The sequence below is a fragment of the Vanessa tameamea genome, chromosome 25, assembly GCF_037043105.1.
Source record: "Vanessa tameamea isolate UH-Manoa-2023 chromosome 25, ilVanTame1 primary haplotype, whole genome shotgun sequence".
NCBI classification, from domain to species: domain Eukaryota; kingdom Metazoa; phylum Arthropoda; class Insecta; order Lepidoptera; family Nymphalidae; genus Vanessa; species Vanessa tameamea.
In genome coordinates this window covers 5235548-5258304 of record NC_087333.1, presented here as the reverse complement: position 1 = coordinate 5258304, position 22757 = coordinate 5235548, and the positions used below count along the sequence as shown (strand labels likewise).

The window sequence follows — 22757 nt, the reverse complement described above, 5'->3', positions numbered from 1 at the left end:
TATTTGTAAGATATTTTTTCTATGAAAATATAATCGTTATCTTTTATCACGATTCAAGATATCATTTTTAAAAATCGTACTGTCAATGCCATCTGTTTATTGTCATTGTCACTGTCACTTTGGATAAATTGTTGTAAGCTGTCAAAACAAGCTGGTTGCAGTTTCATTGTTTTCTAATATAATTAATATATTGTTACATTGTAGATAATTTAGCAGGAACTAAAGTTGAAAGATGTGAACGACAGTTCTGTGCATTGTTATTTGTTTAAATTTTTTATACGCATATAGCATACATTGTAAATAACATTATTATCTTATTATATTTGTTAGAAAAATGGGCAATCAACTAGTTGGTGTAGCACCTTCACAGATATTTCCAGTCGAGCACTATTTAAGTGATCACGTTGATTTAACTTTCGATCAAAGGTAAGAACAAAGAATGTTTATTTTGAATAAATTTCTAATATTCATCATATTATCTGTATAGAAAAGGTATAATTTATGATTATAATTTGAAAGTGAATTACTTTTGAATTTACAGTCTCGGTTCAACAAGGTTTTTTAAAGTAGCAAGAGCCCGTACTAGAGAAGGTTTAGTTGTAGTAAAAGTGTTTGCCGTCCATGACCCATCTTTGCCACTGGCTGAACATAAGGAGAGGATATTGAAGATAAAGGAACAGCTTGCATCTGCTTTTAATTGCTTACCCTTTCAAAGAGTTATAGTAAGTAGAAAAAACATATTATTTTTAACTTAATTAAGATACTTTAGGTGTTTTTTATAAAGATATACTTTATTTAATATCACTACATATTTTAAATCTCCCCAATGCATCCGTCTGTCTGTCTGAACGCCACATAAACCAATAGAATAAGGTGCATTACAAAATATTATTTAAGTTTAATATTGAAAATGTTAGTGATAATTATATAAAACATAATCTCAATATTAAACATAGTTTCCATGAACAATATTTTGACATTAATAGAAAAAGAGATTTTGATTATACAATTTTAAATTGGATTTGTTAATTTTATTTCAATGTAAGTTAACATAATTAACTTAAACTTAAACCCTTTTATGAATTATAAATTATTTGTAATAGTTTAAAAAAATATGAATTGTAGAAAAATATTGAATTGTAATGCATAAATTGTGGTTTAATATATAAAGTAAAATTTCTAATTTACTATCTTGATCAGTTATTCTTAATAAAACTAATATTGTAATACTAAAATGTAGGCTTTTCACACTTAAAAATTAAAAAATTGGAGAAATCAGTTACCAATTTTAACAAAATACCATTTTAGAGATAGTATTGCCAGTTATAAAATATGAACTTGCAGTTGTGTGATGATATAATGGTCTTGTTACAATTTTTATATAAGTCCTAAGCTCATAGGAAATGATGTACAGTTGACAGACAAAGCTGGTCTACTTATGAGAGAATACTGTAAGTGTAGCGTCTATGATAGAATGGCTACTCGACCATTCCTCACGGTACTGGAGAAGAAGTGGATAACATTCCAAGTCCTGTATGCTTTGCACCGGATGCACAAGCTTGGCATATGTCATGGTGATATTAAGGTTGGTTGAAAACAATTTGGTTTAATGTGTATTCTGTTTTTAATTGGGGCTATTCTGATAACGACGTTCTGATTTCGAGCCACGTAAGTGTAAGTCAATATACAAATTCCGTCTTCACCAAGAGAGCCTTACAGCTGACAACTTGGGCGCCAAACACTAAACGATTGAGAAGACGGGTCAGACGAAGATAGCGTAACGGACTATACTTGAATGACAGGCGCTGGGTAACGAAAATTAAAAACCGGGCCGTTCGGAAAATACAGAAAGAGCCCATTCAAAGGCAAATGATGAAGGCATTACGAGCGGCTTTTTAGGGACTGTAATAATAATTCCATAATTTATTATTTTAGCTAGAGAACATTATGGTGACCTCGTGGTTATGGGTTCTGCTGACTGACATCGCGTCGTTCAAGCCGACTTTCCTGCCGGATGACAATCCCGCAGACTTCAGCTACTTCTTCGACACTTCGAGGCGAAGGCTCTGCTATGTAGCACCCGAGAGATTCGTAAAAGCCCCAGACCCTAATGTCAGACCTACGGTAATTTAAACGATTAATGACGGAAAGTAAACGATTAAGCGTTTTTGTGACTATTTTTACTCAATTTTCGATACTCGTGCAGGGAGATGACAGGAACAGCGGCCTGTTACTGAGCGAGTCGCCGTGCAAAGTCGGAGAACTGGTTCCCAGCATGGATATATTTTCTACAGGGTAAGTTTGGTTACTTTACAGGTTAACTGATTTATTTATGCCTTTTCTCTAAGAGTTAAGAAGTCCATAATACCTTGGTTCTACACTTGATCTCTTTTCTGACCCATTGCACTATTTCCTCAGTCTTAAGTATGTGTTTGTGAGCTCACACTTAAGTTACTTTTGTATGTGTGCGAAAGACATACAAATAAAAACCAAGAAACTCAGCCTAAATGGCAACATTTTTGTTTGTGTTGCAAACACTGAAGTGCGTTAACAATGCTGTCAACAGACAATGGACTTTTTTCCTTATTATCAATATAATCTATATTCAATGTACTATGAGGAGTAGTTTTTTTTATTATGTATTTGCAATTTCCTCTAGGTGTGCTCTCCTAGAACTCTGGAATGACGGTACGCCAGCTCTCGACCTTCCAGGGTTGTTAGCTTACCGAAATGGCGAAGATCGACCGCCAACGATGACTCTACCAGATACATGCGAGCCAGAACTTCGAAACCTCTTGCATTCCATGACAGAAAGAAATCCTAAAGATAGGCGAAGTGCTGAACTATACTTAGACGAAGCCAGGGGCACGTGAGTGATATTCTTCAATAGTAATTCTTTACTAAACTAATGACTTTTTTATTGATACTAAAAACACATCTTGGGAATGAAATGATCGCATCTAGTTCGTTGCCAATATAAAAACTATATATATGTCAAAAAAAGAGAATCTTGATGATTTCTTCTCAGACATCAGGCGTTTCTTACGGAACTGTACATTAGATTAATATTTTGACTTCGACTTCGATTCGTGAATGAACCACTAAGTAACCAATAAGTAATTTAAAGTATCTTCAACTTAAACTTAGGCTAAAGCACTTGTAAAACAATAACATCGATATCTATATAATAATATCGATTATATATATATAATATCGATTTTCAAATAAACTTGAATCATTGCTAACTTACAGATTATTTCCTGAATATTTTTACTCATTCCTCCAATCGTATATGTTGATATTTTCCGCGCAACCGATACTACCGGCGGACGAGAAAATAACTCGCATCTACCAAGACATTAAAAATATCATCAAAATCTTCACTCAACCATCGAATTCCAAGAACTATCAGGACCTGGTCGAAGAGACCACCGAGAACCAGAAGGTTGAAATCGACGCACTAATAAAGGAAGGATTCAGGGTTATGACGGTTAATGTTACGGATTTTGAGGAAGAAAATGACAACAAGACCCCGGAAACGAAAGTGATGGGTCCGGACAGTGAAGGGTTGATTCTGATTACGTCACTGGTGACGTCGTGCATCAGAGGATTGCATCATTGCACGTCGAAGTTACATTGTTTGGAAATATTGCAGCTGCTCTGCGAAAATTCCAGTTCTGAGATCATTTTGGATAGGATATTGCCGTATATTGTAAGTTGGTGTACATTTTATTAAAGCTACATTTGTAAAAGCGGTCACCCAGTTATGAAAATCAAAAATAAACATTGTAAAAAAAATGTGGAAGTCCTATAACATTTGGCATGTTCGAAACATTTTTTTAACTCTTAGTACCATTTTTTTTATTAAAAACCACCAATATCTACCAAACAAAAGAAATAGTTTATAAACAAAGGAAAAAATGGTACTGCAGTGTCCTCTTTGCTTGTTTATTTATAGAAGATATCAATTACTAGCAAAACCGGACAAGCATCGTCCGGCCTGTTTGTATTGCAATTTGTTTAACTGCATAGAAGTCGATAGGCTGGACCAACAATATGGATAGTACAAAGGCTGCTCTCGGTGTCGCCTGCATAAACCTATTCCCGTGCGGCTCAGATCTACCTGTCGCACGCGGGCGAGGCGCGCGTGCGCGCGTGCGCCGTGTGGTGCGCGGCGCGCTGCGTGTCGTGCGTGCGCTGGCTGCCGGCGCAGGACTGCAACGTGTTCCCCGAGTACATCCTGCCCGAGCTGGCCCCGCGCGCCACCGACCCCGCGCTGCCCGTGCGCATCGCCTACGCCGACAACATCGGTCAGTTGCATCCTTTGTGCCTGTGGTTACACTGGCTCACTCACCCTTCAAATTGGAACAGAACACTACTGATGAGTGTTACCTACCCATATTACACCAAGTTATATATATTTCATTGTTGATTGACTTGCCTAATTTTAATTAATTATACACCGCACAGCTAAACTAGCAGAAACAGCGCTGAGATTCCTCGATCAGACGCAGAACATGGCTGATAAAGAGGCAGCGAATATAAACTACGAAACTGAACTCTCAGCGCTGCATGAAATGGTAAGTAATATTTACAATCGTTAATGTAATACAATCTAGTAGCTATAACACACACACACACATGGCTTATAGTGAGCAATATAAATATATATTTATTTAGTTTAGAATATCAAAAATGGAAATTAACTACAATTTTTAGTACATAAACATTTATACGATCGTACAAATAATATTGTATCAATTGAGGTTTGAGAGCCTAGTGACCTGATGGCCAGCATCTACGTTTTTACAAAAATATATAATGTCATTTTTTTTGTTGAAGGTCCGCTCCACTGTATCGTACTTACTGACAGACTCGCAGGCGGTCGTGAAACGAGCTCTCGTTGAAAACGGTATCACGAAGCTTTGCGTATTCTTTGGAAAGCAGAAAGGTAAATTATCCGCAAGTTTGAGATGTTTTCGTTTGGATTTAACTTGAAAACTTTTTATATTAAGTACAAGAATAAGATTTTGCATATTGAGTAATGTGATGTCTGTCTCACCGATTTCGACGACAACTGCCGTTATCAAACTAATATTATAAATGCGAATGTTTGGTTCGACGTGACTCAATCACGCCATAACTGCACTTCGTGACTCAACCGGTACGTTTGTGGGAGGTCAATACTAAAAAAGATCTTCAAAGCTCTTCAAATATTGGCCATACTAACACGCCCAGTAATCGAATTAAAGTGGCGATACAGTTTCAAACAGTTTTATCCTTGATTCGTTTAGTTGGTGAATAGGGTCACCGTGAGTTGTTAGTATTTTGAGGACACCAAAATTAGACATTCCTAAACTGTACCTGTATATTTTTATTTTAGCGAACGACGTTATTCTCTCGCATATGGTGACATTCTTGAACGATAAAGAGGAGGTTGCCCTGCGAGGATGTTTCTTTGAGAGGGTCGTGGGGGTCGCGTCGTATGTGGGCCAGCACGCTGCACCCATACTTTTGCCATTGCTGCAACAGGTATTTATACCTCTTAACATTCAAGTCATCAAACTTAAAAATTATATCTTATATTTATGAAATCAAAATCTGAATATGTATTATTTATTGAAGTAGGCTCATAACAGCACATGAATCGTCATATTACAGCGTTGATTTAAATGTAGAGCTATCACCGGTTCTGAAAGTAGATTCTATCGCGAAGAACCAGCAAGAAACTCAACAGTAAATCTATTCCACCATTCCAATTATAAAGTATGTCAATAAGATACAATTTAATTTAAGTATTTTGTAATAAATAAATTACGAGTGCACACTCTTATTAAATTACTGGCAAAATTTTTTGAGGGACAATTTGCCATTAAATTAATTTGTTTTAGTTAATAGTGTTGAACCGTACAGTGATCATTTATATATTTATAAAATATCCTTTAACACAAAAACCATCCTTTTCCATTCCTTTAAAATTTACAAATTAATTATTTTTGATCGTTTTTCGGATCCTGTTGAGACATTCACAGTTCCCATAAAAGAGTTACTAAACCTGTGTAATATTGTTATTGAAGTTACAAATTAATACTTGTTCCTTGTGCTAATAGTACGTCGCTAATTGGTAGATAAACCTGTCGGAATAAATAAACGTCATCCGCCGATGTTGAGTAGAGATCAGTTTAATTTCAAGAAGCACACAGTCGTACATATGTTACTGTAATTTACTTTGCTTGGTGGTAGGTCTTTGTGCTAGCCCATTTGGGTACGTACCACAAACACATCAGATATTCTACCGTCAAACAGCAGTTCCCATTATTGTTGTGGTCTAACTACAGGCAAAAGGGACATAACATTGGCGATGTAAGGAAAGGTTAATATTTCTTACTTTGTCTAAGGGCGATGGTGACTACTTACCTCCAGGTGGCCTATTTACTCGTCTTCCTTCCGATATCATAAAAACAATATAAGGCCGACTGTTGGTATGTGGGATTGGTAGAGGAGAGATCGCATCCTCTGGCGGAAACGGAAAAAACATTCCGTTCGGGAACATATTACTTAAACTAAATTACACCTTATATAAAAAATAATTAATTATTTTATTTGACGCTACAAATCTTTTGGTTTTTGCTTAAATTGATTTCGTTTCAGCGTTTTCCAGGACTTACCTTCCAAATGTATAAGATACTAATACGATAAAATTTGAACGGCAGGGCTTGACGGATCAATCTGAATGGATTATAGCGAAGGCTCTGCGAGCTACCAGCAGCCTGGCTGAGCTGGGACTGCTGCCGAAGCAATCGTTGTGTGATCTCGTCGCAGAGAGTGCGGTCTACCTCGCACATCCCAACTTATGGGTAATTATGATTGATTACTTTGCTTTCGCCTGCATTAACATCTCCTTCTCCCTCATTAGTCGTATCACAACATTCTATATAAATAGTAAAACAAAAATATATTTTTTCAAATCGCGCTGCTAGAGGGAATTGAAGCGTTCCAATAAACAAACAAACTCTTCCGAAGTCACTTCTGTGACAATTTAGTGATTGCACAAACGTAGTAAAGGAAATAACGGATCCAGTACGGCAGGCAATTTAGATTTCAACGCATTCTTTATTTCTAAATAACCAAAACTGGGTTTAGGTTTAAAATTATTTACAAAGGGGGCACTTTTTATATATAAACTCTGTTCCATAATTGTTTCTAATAATCATTTAGATACGTCACGAGGTATGCGGCTTGGTGTCGTGTGTAGCGAGTCTGTTGAATCCGATCGATGTTAATTGCAAGATACTGCCGCTTGTCTGGCCGCACCTTAAGCACAAACTTATACAGGTAACTTATCAATATCAGCCCGTTTATCTAGACGATACTTTTAAAATTTGTTTAATTATAACGAGCTTAGATATGTGTTATGGCGTATTTTTTTTTAATTTATATTTATTTTTATATATATTTTAAAAGTATTTTTTTTTTGTATCCGTTTAACCGTTCAAACGTAATTGCGTAACAAACATCCGGATACACAAACTTATATGTTTTTTTTTAAATAGGGATAAGTTTGATTGAAGCTTTGTATTGTTTTGAAGGTTGAAAGAGCTGAACTTCTTCTAGAGAGTCTGTCGGAGCCCATACCGAGGAAGGTTCTGGATGCAGTCTTGAGACACGGCGACGTGGACCGACTCGTGCAGACTCTCAGGGAAAGGCGGAGTGCTAGACTCAAGGTGAGATGTCACATTGCTATAGTCTTTTCCATCGAAGAAGAAATCAAGATAAATAATTCTTAGATTTACGTATGCCACGCGATTTGCTAGAAGGTCAGCCATATTGTGCACTACTAACAGTTCTTGATTAAAATATTTTTATTTATATACTTTAATTTCACTTTCAAATGTCCGATAACAGCTTCGTCGAAGTTTAAAACGCCATTTTTAATTTAATATGTTCCAATATCATAGATTAATTTGAATAATTAGCTAGTCGACCAATGATGTCGCGTCAATTTTCACAAAAGTAAAATAAACAACATTTGAATCCAAATATTGTTTATTTGACTTTTGTGCTTTTGTGGTCGGAACAGACATAATTCAAACTTCCACAACTTACTTGGTGATCAAAAGTCAAAAATTGAGTATATTCTTATCGATCGCCTTTGTGTAAGTCCACCAAACGTCAATAGTTAGTATCGTATTTCCGGTTTGAATATTGAGAGAACCAGCGTTTCCAGACACAAGGGACTATCTTATTTCCCGAGCACATTGACGATGTAACGAATATATCTTATTGCCAATGTTTATGGGGAACGGTGATCACTTATCACCAGATGGCCCATTGCCAGGCAACATTTCGAATCTATTTAAACATATATTTTATAAAGGTATTATACTGACCATAATTTCAGGTTAAACAAGGAATGATGCCCCAGTATTCGGAAATGGGGCAACAGCTTAAGAATTTATTTAGAAGACTAGCGTCCGATGGTAAGATATTCTTTATTATCTTGGTGTGCGTGCCAGCTACGCTTGACACTCGCCAATCGTCACACTACTTTACTAGTGTGCGTGTACTGTTGGCAACTTTTGTACTCTGCGGCTCTTGTCCGGTATGAAACAGCAATTTTTGGTTATAATTCAAAATTTCTAACTACTGTGCTATGTCTACAAATAAAAGATAGAAGGAGAAATAAGTATATCGTGTCCTTTTCTAGGTATGACGGAACACGTAGAGAATCAATTGTTGGCGATGAGTGCGCATCTTATCAAAATACAAAGTTCCCTGACGCAGGTAAGGATTATGGAAAATTTATTGCACAGTTGTTCACGTACTGGCCTATAACCCCAAAGCCCCGTTCGAAATCGAAACAAGATATGGCAGCAGAAAGTTTATTTTAAGCTTACTGATTATTTGATGCGCTATGTTATTTGACCTGACACAATATGTGTATATAGATAGATACTTTCTTTTAATTGCCAATATAGAGCCAGGTATCGAGGATCCTTTCAAGAAAATAACTATTCGATCTTTAATTGTCTTTTTAGATCTTATCTGATCAAAAAACCCAAAATCTGAAGATTAGACCCAATTAAAAAGTAAAATTCAATTTAATGTCATCTTAAATTTACAAAATTGTGAACCTACCCGCCACCTCGATCTGTAGACAGACGGGGAAGGATTGTCCTACTTGATGAAAAAAAACAAAACAAAATGAAAAATGAGTATATACATTAGTATCATTAGTAAACCAATCAATGAATGACGCCCGCGATTGTTCCCCGTGCGCAGCACATCACGGACGCGCCGGGCCGGCTGGTGCTGACCGGCGGGGGGAAGTCCCGGGCCGTGCAGCTCGACAGCGACGCGCTGCCCGTCGACAAGATCTACCAACAATCCGTGCAAAGGTACCGTCTCGCTCTCGCACACTACTCTCATCGGTTCCTTAGTTTCCCTCCCGCTCACACACAATTGACGTCACGATATAAGTTTTTCAGTCGTAAACGCCTGTATCATACGTTTGTTGGCGAAGAACTAGCCCACGAGAAAAAAATATTACCATTAAAGGGTTGGTGTCAGGCAAGTTGCCTTGTCTTTCATGTCCTTTATTAATAATAAGTTTAGGTAAAAGAAGAAAATACTAGAAGGAGTCTGGTGGCAACGCCAGTTAAATAGGTGTCTCCCAAGATTGATTAAAACTCACATGGTACTTTTATTTTAATTTAATTTACTTAATTAATTTAATATATAATTAATTTAATATATAGTTAATTTAATATATATAGTTTAATTGATTGAAACGTTCATTGGTAATGTCGTCTATGCTGACAATGAGTTTAGAAAAGATCTTACAGCAAGATTTAATAGCTTAGCTCGTGCTCTGTGAGCCAGGAGGCTGAGGATGCAAATTCAAAGAAATTTCATTAAAAAATCAAGTCTCTCAAGACCATATAGACGTATAAATATACATACATATAAATCGTCACAACGATTATATTATTACAGAATCTTACCGGCCTTGGATGTTTTGTTTCGTGAAGGAGATTATTAATCAGACTATTTCCAGAAGGTCTCATAAAACGTCGCTGTCCCAAGAAACGCAAATGAACACGGAGTGGCAACACATGTTCGGACAGGCCCAGGATCAAGTGTCCGTCAAAGGTAAGTCTATTTCTGATCTGGTCCAGATCGCACCATGATTGTACACTATATATAGAAGTATACTTAAATAGTAGAAGGATAATTAATTTTTTTGGAATTACAATGATGTACTATGTAACGTAACTTGGGTATATCCCATTTATGGTTATGATTTATTTCGTGCTCTGCGGTGAAGGAATATTTTGCGAGGAAATCTATCTGAATCGAATCTGAAATTCTGCCACATATGTATCCGCCAGTTCCCATTGAAGCGCATTGGAGTAAGCTTCAAATTTTATCCTCGAGAAAAGGCATTTACGAGCTTCTACTTTTGCCGCATAGCTTAATCTATCAGCGCCATCTAGTGGTATTGAATCGCATAGATTATTAAGATTTTAATTCTATTGAAGCGATTACTTACCAGTCGTAGTCAATTTGATCATGTTAATTATATATATTTTTAATTATGTACAATTTGTGTCTTGGTATTATATTTACTTTTTCATTGCGGTATTTATACAGTGTATTGTCGTGAAGTTGGTTATGGATTCAACTTACAGCTTCCATTTTAGGGTATTCAGGACTCATGATAAGAATCTCACGATAAAACCAATCCGATACGTAATCACGATGTGGCGGGTATGACCTAATATATATATGTAACAAAAATTCTGCGTCATTATTAATTTTCATTAATCAAATACCGTGCTTTTTTGGTTCTGTGGTACGCACGTCATATCATTCAACATTTTATATATCAATTTTATTCTATTTTAAAATTACTCCTGTCTGTTGCTGTTAAATAATTTGGTAAGCAATGATGCAGCAGTGCCAAAAAACTTCGAGACAGTTGCTTTATCTGATCCTTTAAGTGTATATAACACTGCCAACTGCCGGCAGGTTTACATGACCTTGAGAAATGATTGAAAGTAAGCTCGTAAGAGCCTATTTTAAAATTGTTATTTGAATTTGAGTTTATTATCACAAGTAAAATAATTTTATCGGCGAGCTTTCCAGGATTGCGATCGCCCGAAAATGGTGCATATAAATGAAAGATTAGATTTTGTACGTTAGCGTGCGTGCAATGGACGCCAGATTAAAAACAGAACAAATTTATTTGGCTGATTTATGTCGTGTATATAATGGGCGATAAGCGTTTGTTAAATATTCATATTAGACAAAAATTTTTATATAATTTTACATTAAACTGTATACAATAGAAAGATAAAGAGAAGGAATGGTCGCCTAATTACATAATATTCGGTCAGTTTTACTGAAAGCCGCGTTCCAAAACAACGTTTCCAAACAACAATTTAGTTTAACTGGTGGAAACAATAACGGCCTTACTTATAAATATTGTTTTGCGGGTGTTTTTAAATACTAATTTCGCTCTTTCCATCGTATTTGATTTCACATTCGAAAGAAGAAGACGGCATATTTCAAAAACTCACCCCCCAAACAGCATTCATAGGTAATTAGTGGTTTATAATGAAGTAGTTAGTAGAATTAAAATGTTTTCTCAGCGTCAGAACAAGTGTCCCAAACGGGCGGTCAAGTGAGTGCGAGCGTAGGTGCGGCACAGACGAGCGTCAATATCAGCCAACCAGCTCACTCGCAGATGGGGCACAGCGCCAGCTATGTCCAATGTAAATACATCCCTAATGCTTTATAATATTTTACTAATATTCTTCTTTTCCTAAAGCTTGAGCTTCATAATTTATCAAATACTATTCAAAATCATTATTTCTATTTATATAACTATATATTTATATATATATAACTTTTTCTAATTATTTGCATAAAAATAAGTGTTGAATTGACTTTTTTCGATGTTTTTGATACATTTTCGCAGATAGCATGGCGCCATGTCGGATGGAATTAAGAAATCTAATATCGCGAATGCAACAGAAATTCCAGAAGTCATTGAGGTATGTATTTTAGAAAGAAATGTATATATTTTTTGGGTTTTTGTTTACGTTTAATATATTTGAATGCCTCGTTTGTCTAGTGGATTGATATAAAGTAACAGTTTCCGAGGTTCTGGGATCAAGTCTCAGATCGGGCCGATAGAAAGTTTTTGGGTTTTTCTGTCGAAAAATTCTTAGTAAAAAAAGTCTGGAAGTAGGAAGTGTGCGCTCTCCCGTGCCTCAGAAAGCATGTAAGTCCTGCCGAAACTCTTTCCAGTCGTATTTCCCGTCCCATCGGTTTATGAGAGTGAGGGAATAGAGAGTGCACCTGTGTTGGCACACACACATATACACTATAGTTTGCCCTGCGTAGTTGCTTGGTCTCCCATGAGATTGGCCGGACGATTTCGTCATATGAATGCCTTAAAGCTCAGCTCTAGTATAGTAAACTCAGATATTCTTGGTCACTATTAGCAAACACAGCTCTATTTCCACTTACAGCCTTATATAATATTAATAATAATAGTAAGCACGTTATTTTTTTTTTTAATTTCATAATTATGCAAAACACTTATTTCAATTTTTCTATCATATTTGGTTTAATGTTCGAAAAAGAGAACAGCGTATACTCTAGTCCAACAATGAGAGAAGAAAAGCCAAATAAACAAGCAATTTGACGCGATGTTATTGGTTGAAAGCTTGATTGATCAATGATAAATAATAAATAAATAAATATTGGACAACATCACATACATTACTCTGATCCCAATGTAAGTAGCTAAAGCACTTGTGTTATGGAAAATCAGAAGTAACGACGGTACCACATACACCCAGATCCAAGACAATATAGAAAATTAATGAACTTTTTCTACATCGACTCGGCCAGGAATCGAACCCGGGACCTCGGAGTGGCGTACCCATGTAAACCGGTGTACACCCTACTCAACTACGGAGGTCATCGATATTCACTGATATTCACTATGGGTTTGCTAAAAATAGCATTTTCAACGTCGACGAAAATGGTAACGGAATTTTTAAAGTGAAATTAATCTGGATATTAGTAGTTAAGTGTAATAGTGTTGTGTTATAAATAAAGATATATCAATCATAAACTTTTAGTAAACCACGATATAGCTGAGTTATTATCATGAAATACGTAAATCTAAGGTTTGTTTATTCTCCGTCTGCCTTTTAAAATTTCGCATGGTCTCCCATGCTCTAATTACCTAGATTCTCGCGAATAAACAAAATTCAAAACACCTTAGAACCTTCCTCTTGAGTCAATCTATCTATTAAAAAAAAACACATCAAAATCCGTTGGGTAATTTTTAAAATCAAAGCGTACATAAGGTGAGAAAGCGGTAAGCGACTTTGTTTTATACTATGTAATGATATCTCTTGCGCAGATGGTTCCAAGATGTTTGACCTTGAATATTCAAATATCCTATAGAAAATATTCTTCAACGTTAGTTAATATTTCAGAAGTCACGACGACAATGTGGAGGCCAGTGAAGACCTTCAGCCACCAGCGACTTGGAGGCCTGGAAATCAGTTACTGGCTTACTTACACGAACACAAGTAAGTCGATGTCGTAGTAAAATTACACTACATTCCTAGTAACTTGAAATGTATACGTAAACAGTTAACGTTGTCTGTAGAAATGCAATTTTAAATTGAAACTGCAAACTTAAACCAGTAAGTGTAACCGATGAAAGTTACTTTTTTTATAACTTAGGTAGGCGGACGAGTCAATGGGCCACCTTCTTTAAGGTCACAACTGTCCTTTGTCATTGGCGCCTTAAGAAATTTTAATAATTCTTTATTTCACCAATGCACTAACCTTAGAAAATGAGATGTTATGTCCTTGGCCATTAGTTTATTTTTTTTATGGCATAGGTTGGCAGACGAGCATATGGGCCACCTGATGGTAAGTGGTCACCACTGCCTATAAGAACTGTGCTGTAAGAAATATCAACTATTCCTTATATCGCCAATGTGCCATCAACCTTGGGAACTAACATGTTATGTCCCTGGTGCCTTCAAATTCTTTTCAAAATTGAATTCAAAGTATTGCCGTTTGGCGTTAGAATATGTGATGAGTCTTTTCTTTGTCTCTAAAACGCCTTTATGATTATTTTAACAAATGATTACATTTGATGATACATTTGATTTGATTTTAATATGACAATCTTACACTACACCTGGAAATGTTTAACTACTTTGGTTGCTGATTTTCAAACTGTACTGTCTTGATATACACAGATAGGACAACGTTTGCCTTGTTTTGCTAATAATTTATACGTAACTTACTCATACATATTGGTATGTAACCAATAGACATTCTTTAGATACTTCATGAAGATACTTCAAAAGATGCAAGTTTCCACGAACTTCGTGTATCTTTTTCCCAGAGCACGCGTGAACCAGCTGGTGCGTCTGCCGTCGCAGCGCGGGCTCTTCGGCTCGTGCTCCGACGACGGCACCGTGAGACTCTGGGACGCCAACCGGCTTCAGGGACACGCTTACGTTAATAAGTATGTACTAAGTTTCCTTTAAGTATTGATGCATCGATTTAAAATTGAAAATTATCTTTGAAATATCCTGTTAATATATATTTTTATAATTCTTCGTCATTAGGTCGAAATCCATGTATAATCGTAGTGCCGGTCCCGTGATATCACTCGCGGCTTGTGAAGGGGGGCAGTCCTTAGTGGCAGCTACTCAGGAGGGATCTATATTTGTACTCAGGTAGGTTCTAGTGAATATTAATTATGTACCAAGTGCGTGTTCGAAGAAACATTATTTTTAGCACTAGAGGTTTGCTCATAAAAACAATTCATTGCTATTTTATAATCTGCGCGCGATCAGAATGGACTGCGATTAGAAAAGCCAAACATCCCCAATGGGCCTTTTTCATTCCCAAATCCATGGCTCAAATAATGCTTTGTACTAAACCTCACCAGATATTTCAGAGTTAGGCAGAAATTCCATTATAATGATGTGAAATTCTTAGGGAAATCAAATCCCGAATATTCATTTCCGATTTCCTGCACATTGGTTAATAAAAGCTTGTGCTTCAAACTAGGATACGCAAAGTCCGTCTGCTAGTAGTTACGTTGGCAAACTCGCGTCGATGCTCGCGATACGTTATTTGGTATTGTGGATTTTAGCTCGTGATTTGTTTTTATTTATTTTAGAGATTATTAATAGAACGTTTCAACGAGTGGAGAGAGGTACGATACAGAAAACTTAAGGTCATGTTCCTTTTTGGCTTTGTCAGAAGGTTAGTGTTCAGATACTCTTTGTTAACGCTCCTATGGTCGCTAACAGTAATTTTCGATGTACTTTGACAAAGTGCCATCCCATTCTAATAGTGCGAGGATTATACCATAACCTAATTTTTTGGTACATTATCTTAATAATGTGCACTCTGGTACTCGTCAGACTGGACAGTGGCTCGTCGCGCATGAGCCTGTCCCAGTGCCGTCAGCTGGAGCGCGGGTCTGACGCGTGCGTGGCGTGCGCCTCCGCCGGTGGAGTGCACGCTGGAGTCATCTCCTACGCCACGCTGGGAGCCGCGCTCGTGGGCTGGGACCTGCGTGCGCCGGGTGAGTACTGACAGGGATCCGTAATTTGTTATAACTTTATATAAATCTATATATATATACCTATATATAAATGAATGGTTAGAAATTTGTAACTTATCTCGCTTCAGGTAATGCATGGAAGCTTCAGGGCGACCTGAAACAGGGTGTATACACTTGCCTGTACGCGAATAGCGCAGGATACTTGGCCGTTGGAACTTCAAGCGGAGCCGTTTGCGTGTGGGATTTAAGATTCGGTCTGCCCATCACGTCGGTTAAACATCCTAACTGTAAGATGGACTTTTAAGCTCTCTAATCGTTTTACATTGACTAGGAAATTGATTCGATTTGTACAATATTTTTGTGTGAGGTCGGCTGGGTGATCCGATTATAAATCTTCATTATTTTTTTTAAATTACAAACATCAATACTCGATATACTAGATTGAGTATTGATGCTTGTGATTAAAACCTCTCGGCTCTTCAATGGGCTCGTGGTTAGAACGCGTTCATCATAACCGATGATTGCGATGATGCGCACCACTGAATTTTCACGTGCTTAATTTGTGTTTATAATTCACCTCGTGCTCGGCGGTGAAGGAAAACATCGTGAGGACACCTGCATGTGTCAAATTTGAACGAAATTCTGCCACATGTGTATTAACCGACCCGAGCATCGTGGTGGAATGTGCTCCAAAACTTCTCCTCAAAGGGAGAGGAGGCCTTAGCCCAGCAATGGGAAATTTACAGGCTGTTACTGTATCGACACTCTGTGCCGTTGTGGTCCGGCTTAGAGTGTGAGTAATCAAGTGTAAAAAAGAGTCCGGAGTAAGGCTACACGGTCCCGCCCCGGTTGCAGCGGAGCGTATCCGGCGCGTGGTGGGCTTCGGCGGCGGCTCGTCGCGCGTGTGGGCGGCGGGCGCGCGTGACGCGGCGGCGTGGTGCCTCGAGTCCACGCAGCGCACGCACGCGCTGTGGCCCGCCACCGCCGGCGCGCAGCCGCTGCACTACTCCGCCGCCGTGAGTACCGCCCGACCCATCTGATATCTTATACGCACTCGTACATTTTTCTGATAAATTATTTATCCAGCTTCAGGGCGACATCGACATTTCGTTCAGTTAAACTTTACTTTAACCGGTTAACGTTGTAACTTTAAATGATCAATGCGTAAGTCAGACTCTTTTATATATACTTTTGCAGTGCAGAAACGTGCGTTTTACGGGTTTTTCATTTCCAATGGCAGAAGAGATGGCAGTAGAGAACAAACGTATATTGTGCACTACGAACAATTCTTCTTTTTACATTTTCTACTTAACTACAACTATACTTCTAAAATTTCGTATTACTTCGGATGTTTGGATAACATCTATACCGATTCAAATCTTGCCAAGTGAAGGTCAAGATCGTTTTTCCTCAGAATAATAAAAACTTTTTTTCCATGTGTTTAAAAATATTGCAAAATATATTAATAAATGATTTTGAATAAACCACTTTTCCAGTCGTCGCATTACATGACCGCCGCGTATTGTGGAACACGAGACGGAAGCAGGTTCCTCATATCCGGTGGGTCGGACCAACGGCTCCGTTTCTGGGACCTGCAGCATCCTGAGGACTCGCACGTGCTGCTTCACGCACCCCACGACCAGATGCATTCGGTCAAATATAGGTTTGTATGGAGCAACATATAACCCCAAAACGGAAGAAAAATCATTGATTCAAATTGGGGCTTTTATTATAAATTATCTTATAATGTATGCCAATCGAAAAAAATAAACCTCATATTTACATGTTCCATGCAATTTACTAATATTTCAGCTATATTGTACACAACTGACAGTTCTCGATGAAATATACCTTTTTTTATAATACAATACTGTTCCCCTTAACTACTTATATCCACTTTAATTTGATAACAGCCTCGTCGACTTCAATAATAAAATGAAATAATAACAAAATTAATATATATTTTTTACGTCTTTTGAATTATTAAGATCCTAACAGGAATTAGTCAATTATTGTTAGTCATTTGCTGCTAAAACATAATATTTAAAAAATGTTTTACATAATAAGTCTTATTTCCTTGTTAAGTCATTAGATCTTGAAACCCAAATAAATTTACAGAAGTAGAATCATCGACGGAACGACAGTAATCCAGGAGTGCTGTAAGTCCAACCCGTCAACGCCTCCCTCGCTCCAAGAGGACAACGTGTACCGAACTGTGGAGTCTAGGAGCTTCTATCACACCGCACCCATCACAGACATCACTCTCGTCGAGGGGAACAGGTGTTATCTAGTTAGTTCCTCCGCCGACGGTGTGATAAATGTGTGGAAATAGTGAATCTTTTAATTTATCACATAAACGTTGAATTAAATCCTAGTCTGCTGTTTTTTATTTAATTTGCGTTCAAAAGTATTTCGTCGTGGTGAGTTTTTCAAGGTCAATTTTGAGTCCAACATTTCTTTGTTCAACTTATGTTCGAAAAGTTTCTGTTGCTCATGGTTGAACGCGTTTTATGTTTAAAATTAAATAATATTTAGTATAATATACAATTTTAGTATTTGCTAGATAATTTAACAATACGTGATTGTTGACGGTGTAACTCGTTGGATTACATATTGAAAACTGTATGATGTTATTTTTTAATGCTCTGTTAATTGTAAAATAAATAAAACTGCCAACTGGCGCTACTCATATTTCAAAAATGTGGCAGAGTAAACACGAACGGTCAGCCATTAATTAAAACTTTAATTACGATTTAATTTAAAGTTAATTATGGCGCCAAAAGGTAACAAATAATATCGTGTTTTATCATTCATAGAAGAACGAGTTTTTGTTATAAATCTAACAAAATTGAATTGTTTATAAAAATGTATCTATGATCCTAACATGAGATTTTTTACCTTTAAATAAACTTTTTTAGTTTTACTAATAACAGTCACAGATAATATTTTAGATATATTTTTCTGTTATATACAGTTTAGCATAATTCATAGATCATTATATATTTGTTAAATTAAGTGTAAAAAATGACAAGTTGCTCATTGTGATTATATTTTTAAATTTAATTATGTTAATGTCTATTTTAAGGACTGGCTGTATATATTTGTGCAATAAAAATAATTTGTTACAAATAATATTTATTTTTTTGTATTCCAAAATTGAATTTGAATAATTTTCCAGATCGATCCCTTGACATTTACGAAATAATCTGCGACTGTTGGCACAACTATAGTGTACATAACATATTTATAGAAGAGACTCAACTCATTATTAGGGAAAGAATTTAAACACAATCGTGTAAAAAGACACGCGAAATGAATCGACACTAAGGATTATATTTACGATTAAATTTTGTTAATATTTCCGTCGTGTAATTTTGTTATAAAATTGACAAAATGTAATTATATTTTCGTTTTATATATATTTGTACGTTACGTGCCTATATAGATACCCTTGATATTTGTAAGTTATTTTTTTACTAACGTCAGTCTGATATCATCCTTGATATGTAATATATATGTATATTTTGGATTTTTTTGGTGAGGTTTTTACGCAACCCAATTATGAGATTCCTCCTGTATCCTCTTTTAAATAAAACATGTCACTTTTATAAATATATTTTAATCAGATTCACAATTACAATGGTAACTACGTGAATTATAATTACGCCATTTTTATTCATGGTGTTGCCATTCATTGAATGAAATATATATACAACACTTATATATAAGAAAATAATAGGGCTGCATATCTACCAGAGATGGGCGAGGTAAATAGGTGAATACGAAAAGAAATCCACCTTTAGTATCATTTCATTTTATTAGCCTCGCTCAGCTACACACTGTTCCACAGCTTTGCTACGCATCTTTGTACCGCGGAGTGTCCTCTCTCATCTCTGGTGGATAAAGTCACACTGTTTTACACCTTCGCCATACTTCCTCGTAATGTCCATCTTACTCGCAGCTTCTTCTCTTCTTCTCCATGGATCAAACTTAGACATGTATAGTCCTTTATAAATGTAAACATGGAGTTTACTGAAGGAGATGTAATTCAGTCTGATTGTAGGTCATTAATTTTTGGAAAGTTTTATAGCATTTTAATAATTACTATCTAAACATTTTAGTTGAGATCTTTTTCTCACTTACCCATAACTGAGCTGTTAGCTATAAACAATCTTCAATGCCATAAAATTAAACGGCGTACCAATAAGTATTGTTTGTGGGTTAATTAGTTAAACAATGATGTCTTGTTTGAGAGAGACACTTAAATATGAAGAAAAAAAAATTTAATACTGGTGCTTTCATTTCTATTCTTAGTTTACATTCGAGTATTTCAGCAATTCAAATTTATGACTTTGTTAGTAATTCTCTCAAACTGATTTAGTCTTAATTTTTGAACCATTTTTGATTTAATTTAGCATGTAACGATGGGGCCGAAATATAGGCTGCCTATAAAGGCCCCTTAAAAATAATAGGACAAAAAAAATGCTGTCTTCCTTTTTCGAATGTTAAATCGGCTAAGACGAAAAGAGAGAAATGAGTGTTTATCACTCGAGGAGGTTATATATAAGCCCGATATTGTTGTTTCAAACAGTCCTAGCATGGTCTTGTCTATTACTTACATTTATATTACACTAGCGACTCGCCCCGGCTTTGCACGCGTGCAATGCTGATACTAAATATCTTATAAGGTTCACAGTTTTTCAGTCATTAGATAATACAAACCGCTGTCCCTGCGTTTTAAATCTGTAATATCTTCGAAAATATTCATTTAAATTGCACGCTGTAAAGGGCCATATTGGTCTACATTAAATGCACAATGTGTTTAAGGTACTTAATTGGATAAGAATTAATGCTGTGTTGCTTAAAATCGCTTCGAAAATAAGCCATTATTTCTCGTAAAAAGTAAAGGATAAAAAATGGTTATTGTGTGTTATCCTTAAGATATAGACATATATCATCACGGACGTTTTTGAAGACCTTTTTAAGGCGTACAATACTGTATATAATACTTTATTTTAATCTAACTCGTAGGGTTCAACCAGCGTTTGCAAGGCAAGCGCAAAAAAAATAAATTGTTTATTTAAGACATCAAATTAGAAACCTCTAAAATTATCATTATTTCTCTACTATATTGTGCATGTATTATACACATAAACCTTCCTAAAAAAACCGCATCAAAATCCGTTGTGTAATTTTAAAGATTTAAGCATACATAGGGACAGACAGCGGTAAGCGACTTTGTTTTATACTATGTATTGATTACTTATACTTACATCTTAAATTAAAAGTTACAAAATTCTTAATGTGACTAGAAACCAACAGCCAGTAACTATGGGAACAATTCGTCCGTCCAGTTAATGGTTTTTCGAGATATTTTTTTAAATTAATACTTATATAAAATAATTCCGTAAAACCATTATTAACTGGAGTTATTTTATCAATTTTAAAAAAAGCTTGATTTTCCGATATAATTAACTTTAAATAAAAATGTTAAAATTATTTCTTAAAATCAAGAAAAACGTCAATCTTAATAAATAGGTACATTTTCTATTCCTTTTAAAGTGGTTGTTAAAACGTAAGTTCTAAATACAGTAGATTTTATCTACAATATTTTTAACTACATTCAGAAAACTGTTTTGTCAGAGTTAATTTTTTACATACTAATTTAATTTTATACAGGTATGTCAAAAATCATCTGTATAACCTTAGCGTTATACCATAATATCTCGGTTAGTTTGTTTTTAAGTTTTTCTTTCAATTGTAAAAGAACGTTTACTTTTTTTTTTCATTTTGATTTACTTTTACTTTTACATTATCTTGCACTTCAGCGGCGTGCATATTTTCGAGCTCTGCTAATCTTAATTTATTTATCACTTCTTCCAGCTTGATATCTCCTTGTAAAATAATTTTTCTCTGTGTGTATTTGTCTGATGTTCCAAAAATTAATTTGTCCCTCACGGCTTCCTCTTCACATACAAATCTGCAATCTTTTGCAATTTTTTTTACATCTCTTAAAAAAATATCAACTCTCTCCCCACTATTTTGCTTCCTTTGATAAAATATAAATCTTGACTGTAATGTGTTCTTTTTAGGTATACAATATTCCCTAAACTGTCTAATTACGTCATCGTAGGTTGATTCCTCTGGATCTGGAAAGCTATTGTAAATCTGAACTCCGTCTTTTCCTATAATATTTAATAAAATAGCGATTTTTCTTTTATCATTTTCTTTTTCTAAACCAGAAGCGATTAGATACAAAGTTAGATTTTGTTCAAATATCTTCCAATTTTTCCATAAATTTCCAGTCAAAATTAAATTTTCAGGAAGATTAAATGACGTCATCTTCACAATTCACAATAATTATAAAGAAAATGTCATAAGCGACTGCGCCATGTGTGTAGTACACCGGCGCAGTCTGTATTATCATAAGATAATTTAAAAAAAGAATTACGTTTATAAATACAATGTCTCAATCAGATTCACAATTTATTATATTATCGATTATATTTCATAGGTTCTAGGAACGCCATCTTTGTTGATTGTGTTGCCATCCCATCATTCAAATTTTAGATTACGTAGATATCACAAAATAATATTAAACAAATTATTAATTTGCTAGAAATAAGAAGGGACAAAACGAGAACGGAGTTAAACATCGCGCGTCATGATGACGCTATTGTGATAAGATGTTAGGGGGCGGAGCTTAGGCTGCGGTACGTAATACACAGAAACTTTGTGTTTTTATTACTAAATTCTGTTTTCATACGTTACGTATGTGTTTAGTAGATTTTGATATTTCATTATTGCTAATTCTAATATGTTTAGGAACCTTGTACCTATTTTCATCTGTTTAATATTTTCTTAAAGCAAATCTTTATTGGATATTTAAATCTTTGCAAAGGTTGTTGCGAAAGTAGATTTGTTAATTATCATGGCGCGAAAACTGTAAGTTTTGATTAGTTTTTCAATAATGTCAAGTATAATGTTCAAGATTTGAAAACAAAGCAGAATTAAGTATCATAATTTAAGGTATTTAACGTAAAAAATATGAATTCGAAAAATTATTTTCAATGTAGGAAGTTTATTTTTTAAATGTTTATCTTTTGAATATTTATTTGTGATGTCGCGAAAA

At 35.5% G+C, this 22757-nt stretch overlaps 1 protein-coding gene across 4 annotated transcripts; it reads left to right on the top strand.

Moving 5' to 3' along the window:
- The first annotated feature begins 129 nt into the window (after nt 1-129).
- Nucleotides 130-18091, top strand: Vps15 (Vacuolar protein sorting 15). Of its 4 annotated transcripts, none has more exons than XM_026634631.2 (28): nt 130-426; nt 542-722; nt 1415-1585; nt 1936-2124; nt 2207-2295; nt 2660-2869; nt 3253-3712; nt 4118-4310; nt 4471-4580; nt 4843-4951; nt 5384-5532; nt 6714-6857; nt 7219-7335; nt 7590-7724; nt 8402-8480; nt 8708-8784; nt 9283-9398; nt 10061-10152; nt 11655-11777; nt 11984-12059; nt 13521-13616; nt 14450-14572; nt 14676-14786; nt 15483-15646; nt 15754-15912; nt 16481-16641; nt 17122-17288; nt 17744-18090. In XM_026634631.2, exons 1-28 carry the CDS (start codon nt 335-337, stop codon nt 17955-17957), a joined length of 4107 nt encoding a protein of 1368 aa, XP_026490416.2. In that variant the 5' UTR covers nt 130-334; the 3' UTR covers nt 17958-18090. The 4 variants fall into 4 exon arrangements, with proteins under 4 accessions (XP_026490416.2, XP_026490415.2, XP_026490418.2 ...); XM_026634630.2 differs by having other exon boundaries at nt 10058-10152; XM_026634633.2 differs by lacking the exon at nt 11655-11777 and having other exon boundaries at nt 17744-18091.
- The last annotated feature ends 4666 nt before the right edge of the window (nt 18092-22757 follow it).

What these genes read in the sequence shown, in the direction of transcription:
- Vps15 (XM_026634630.2), top strand. Translation starts at nt 335, where the DNA reads ATGGGCAATCAACTAGTTGGTGTAGCACCTTCACAGATATTTCCAGTC. An exon ending in TACAAAGTTCCCTGACGCAG is followed by an intron (nt 8,785 to 9,282) that starts GTAAGGATTATG and finishes CCCCGTGCGCAG; the next exon opens with CACATCACGGACGCGCCGGG. An exon ending in CTGGGACCTGCGTGCGCCGG is followed by an intron (nt 15,647 to 15,753) that starts GTGAGTACTGAC and finishes ATCTCGCTTCAG; the next exon opens with GTAATGCATGGAAGCTTCAG.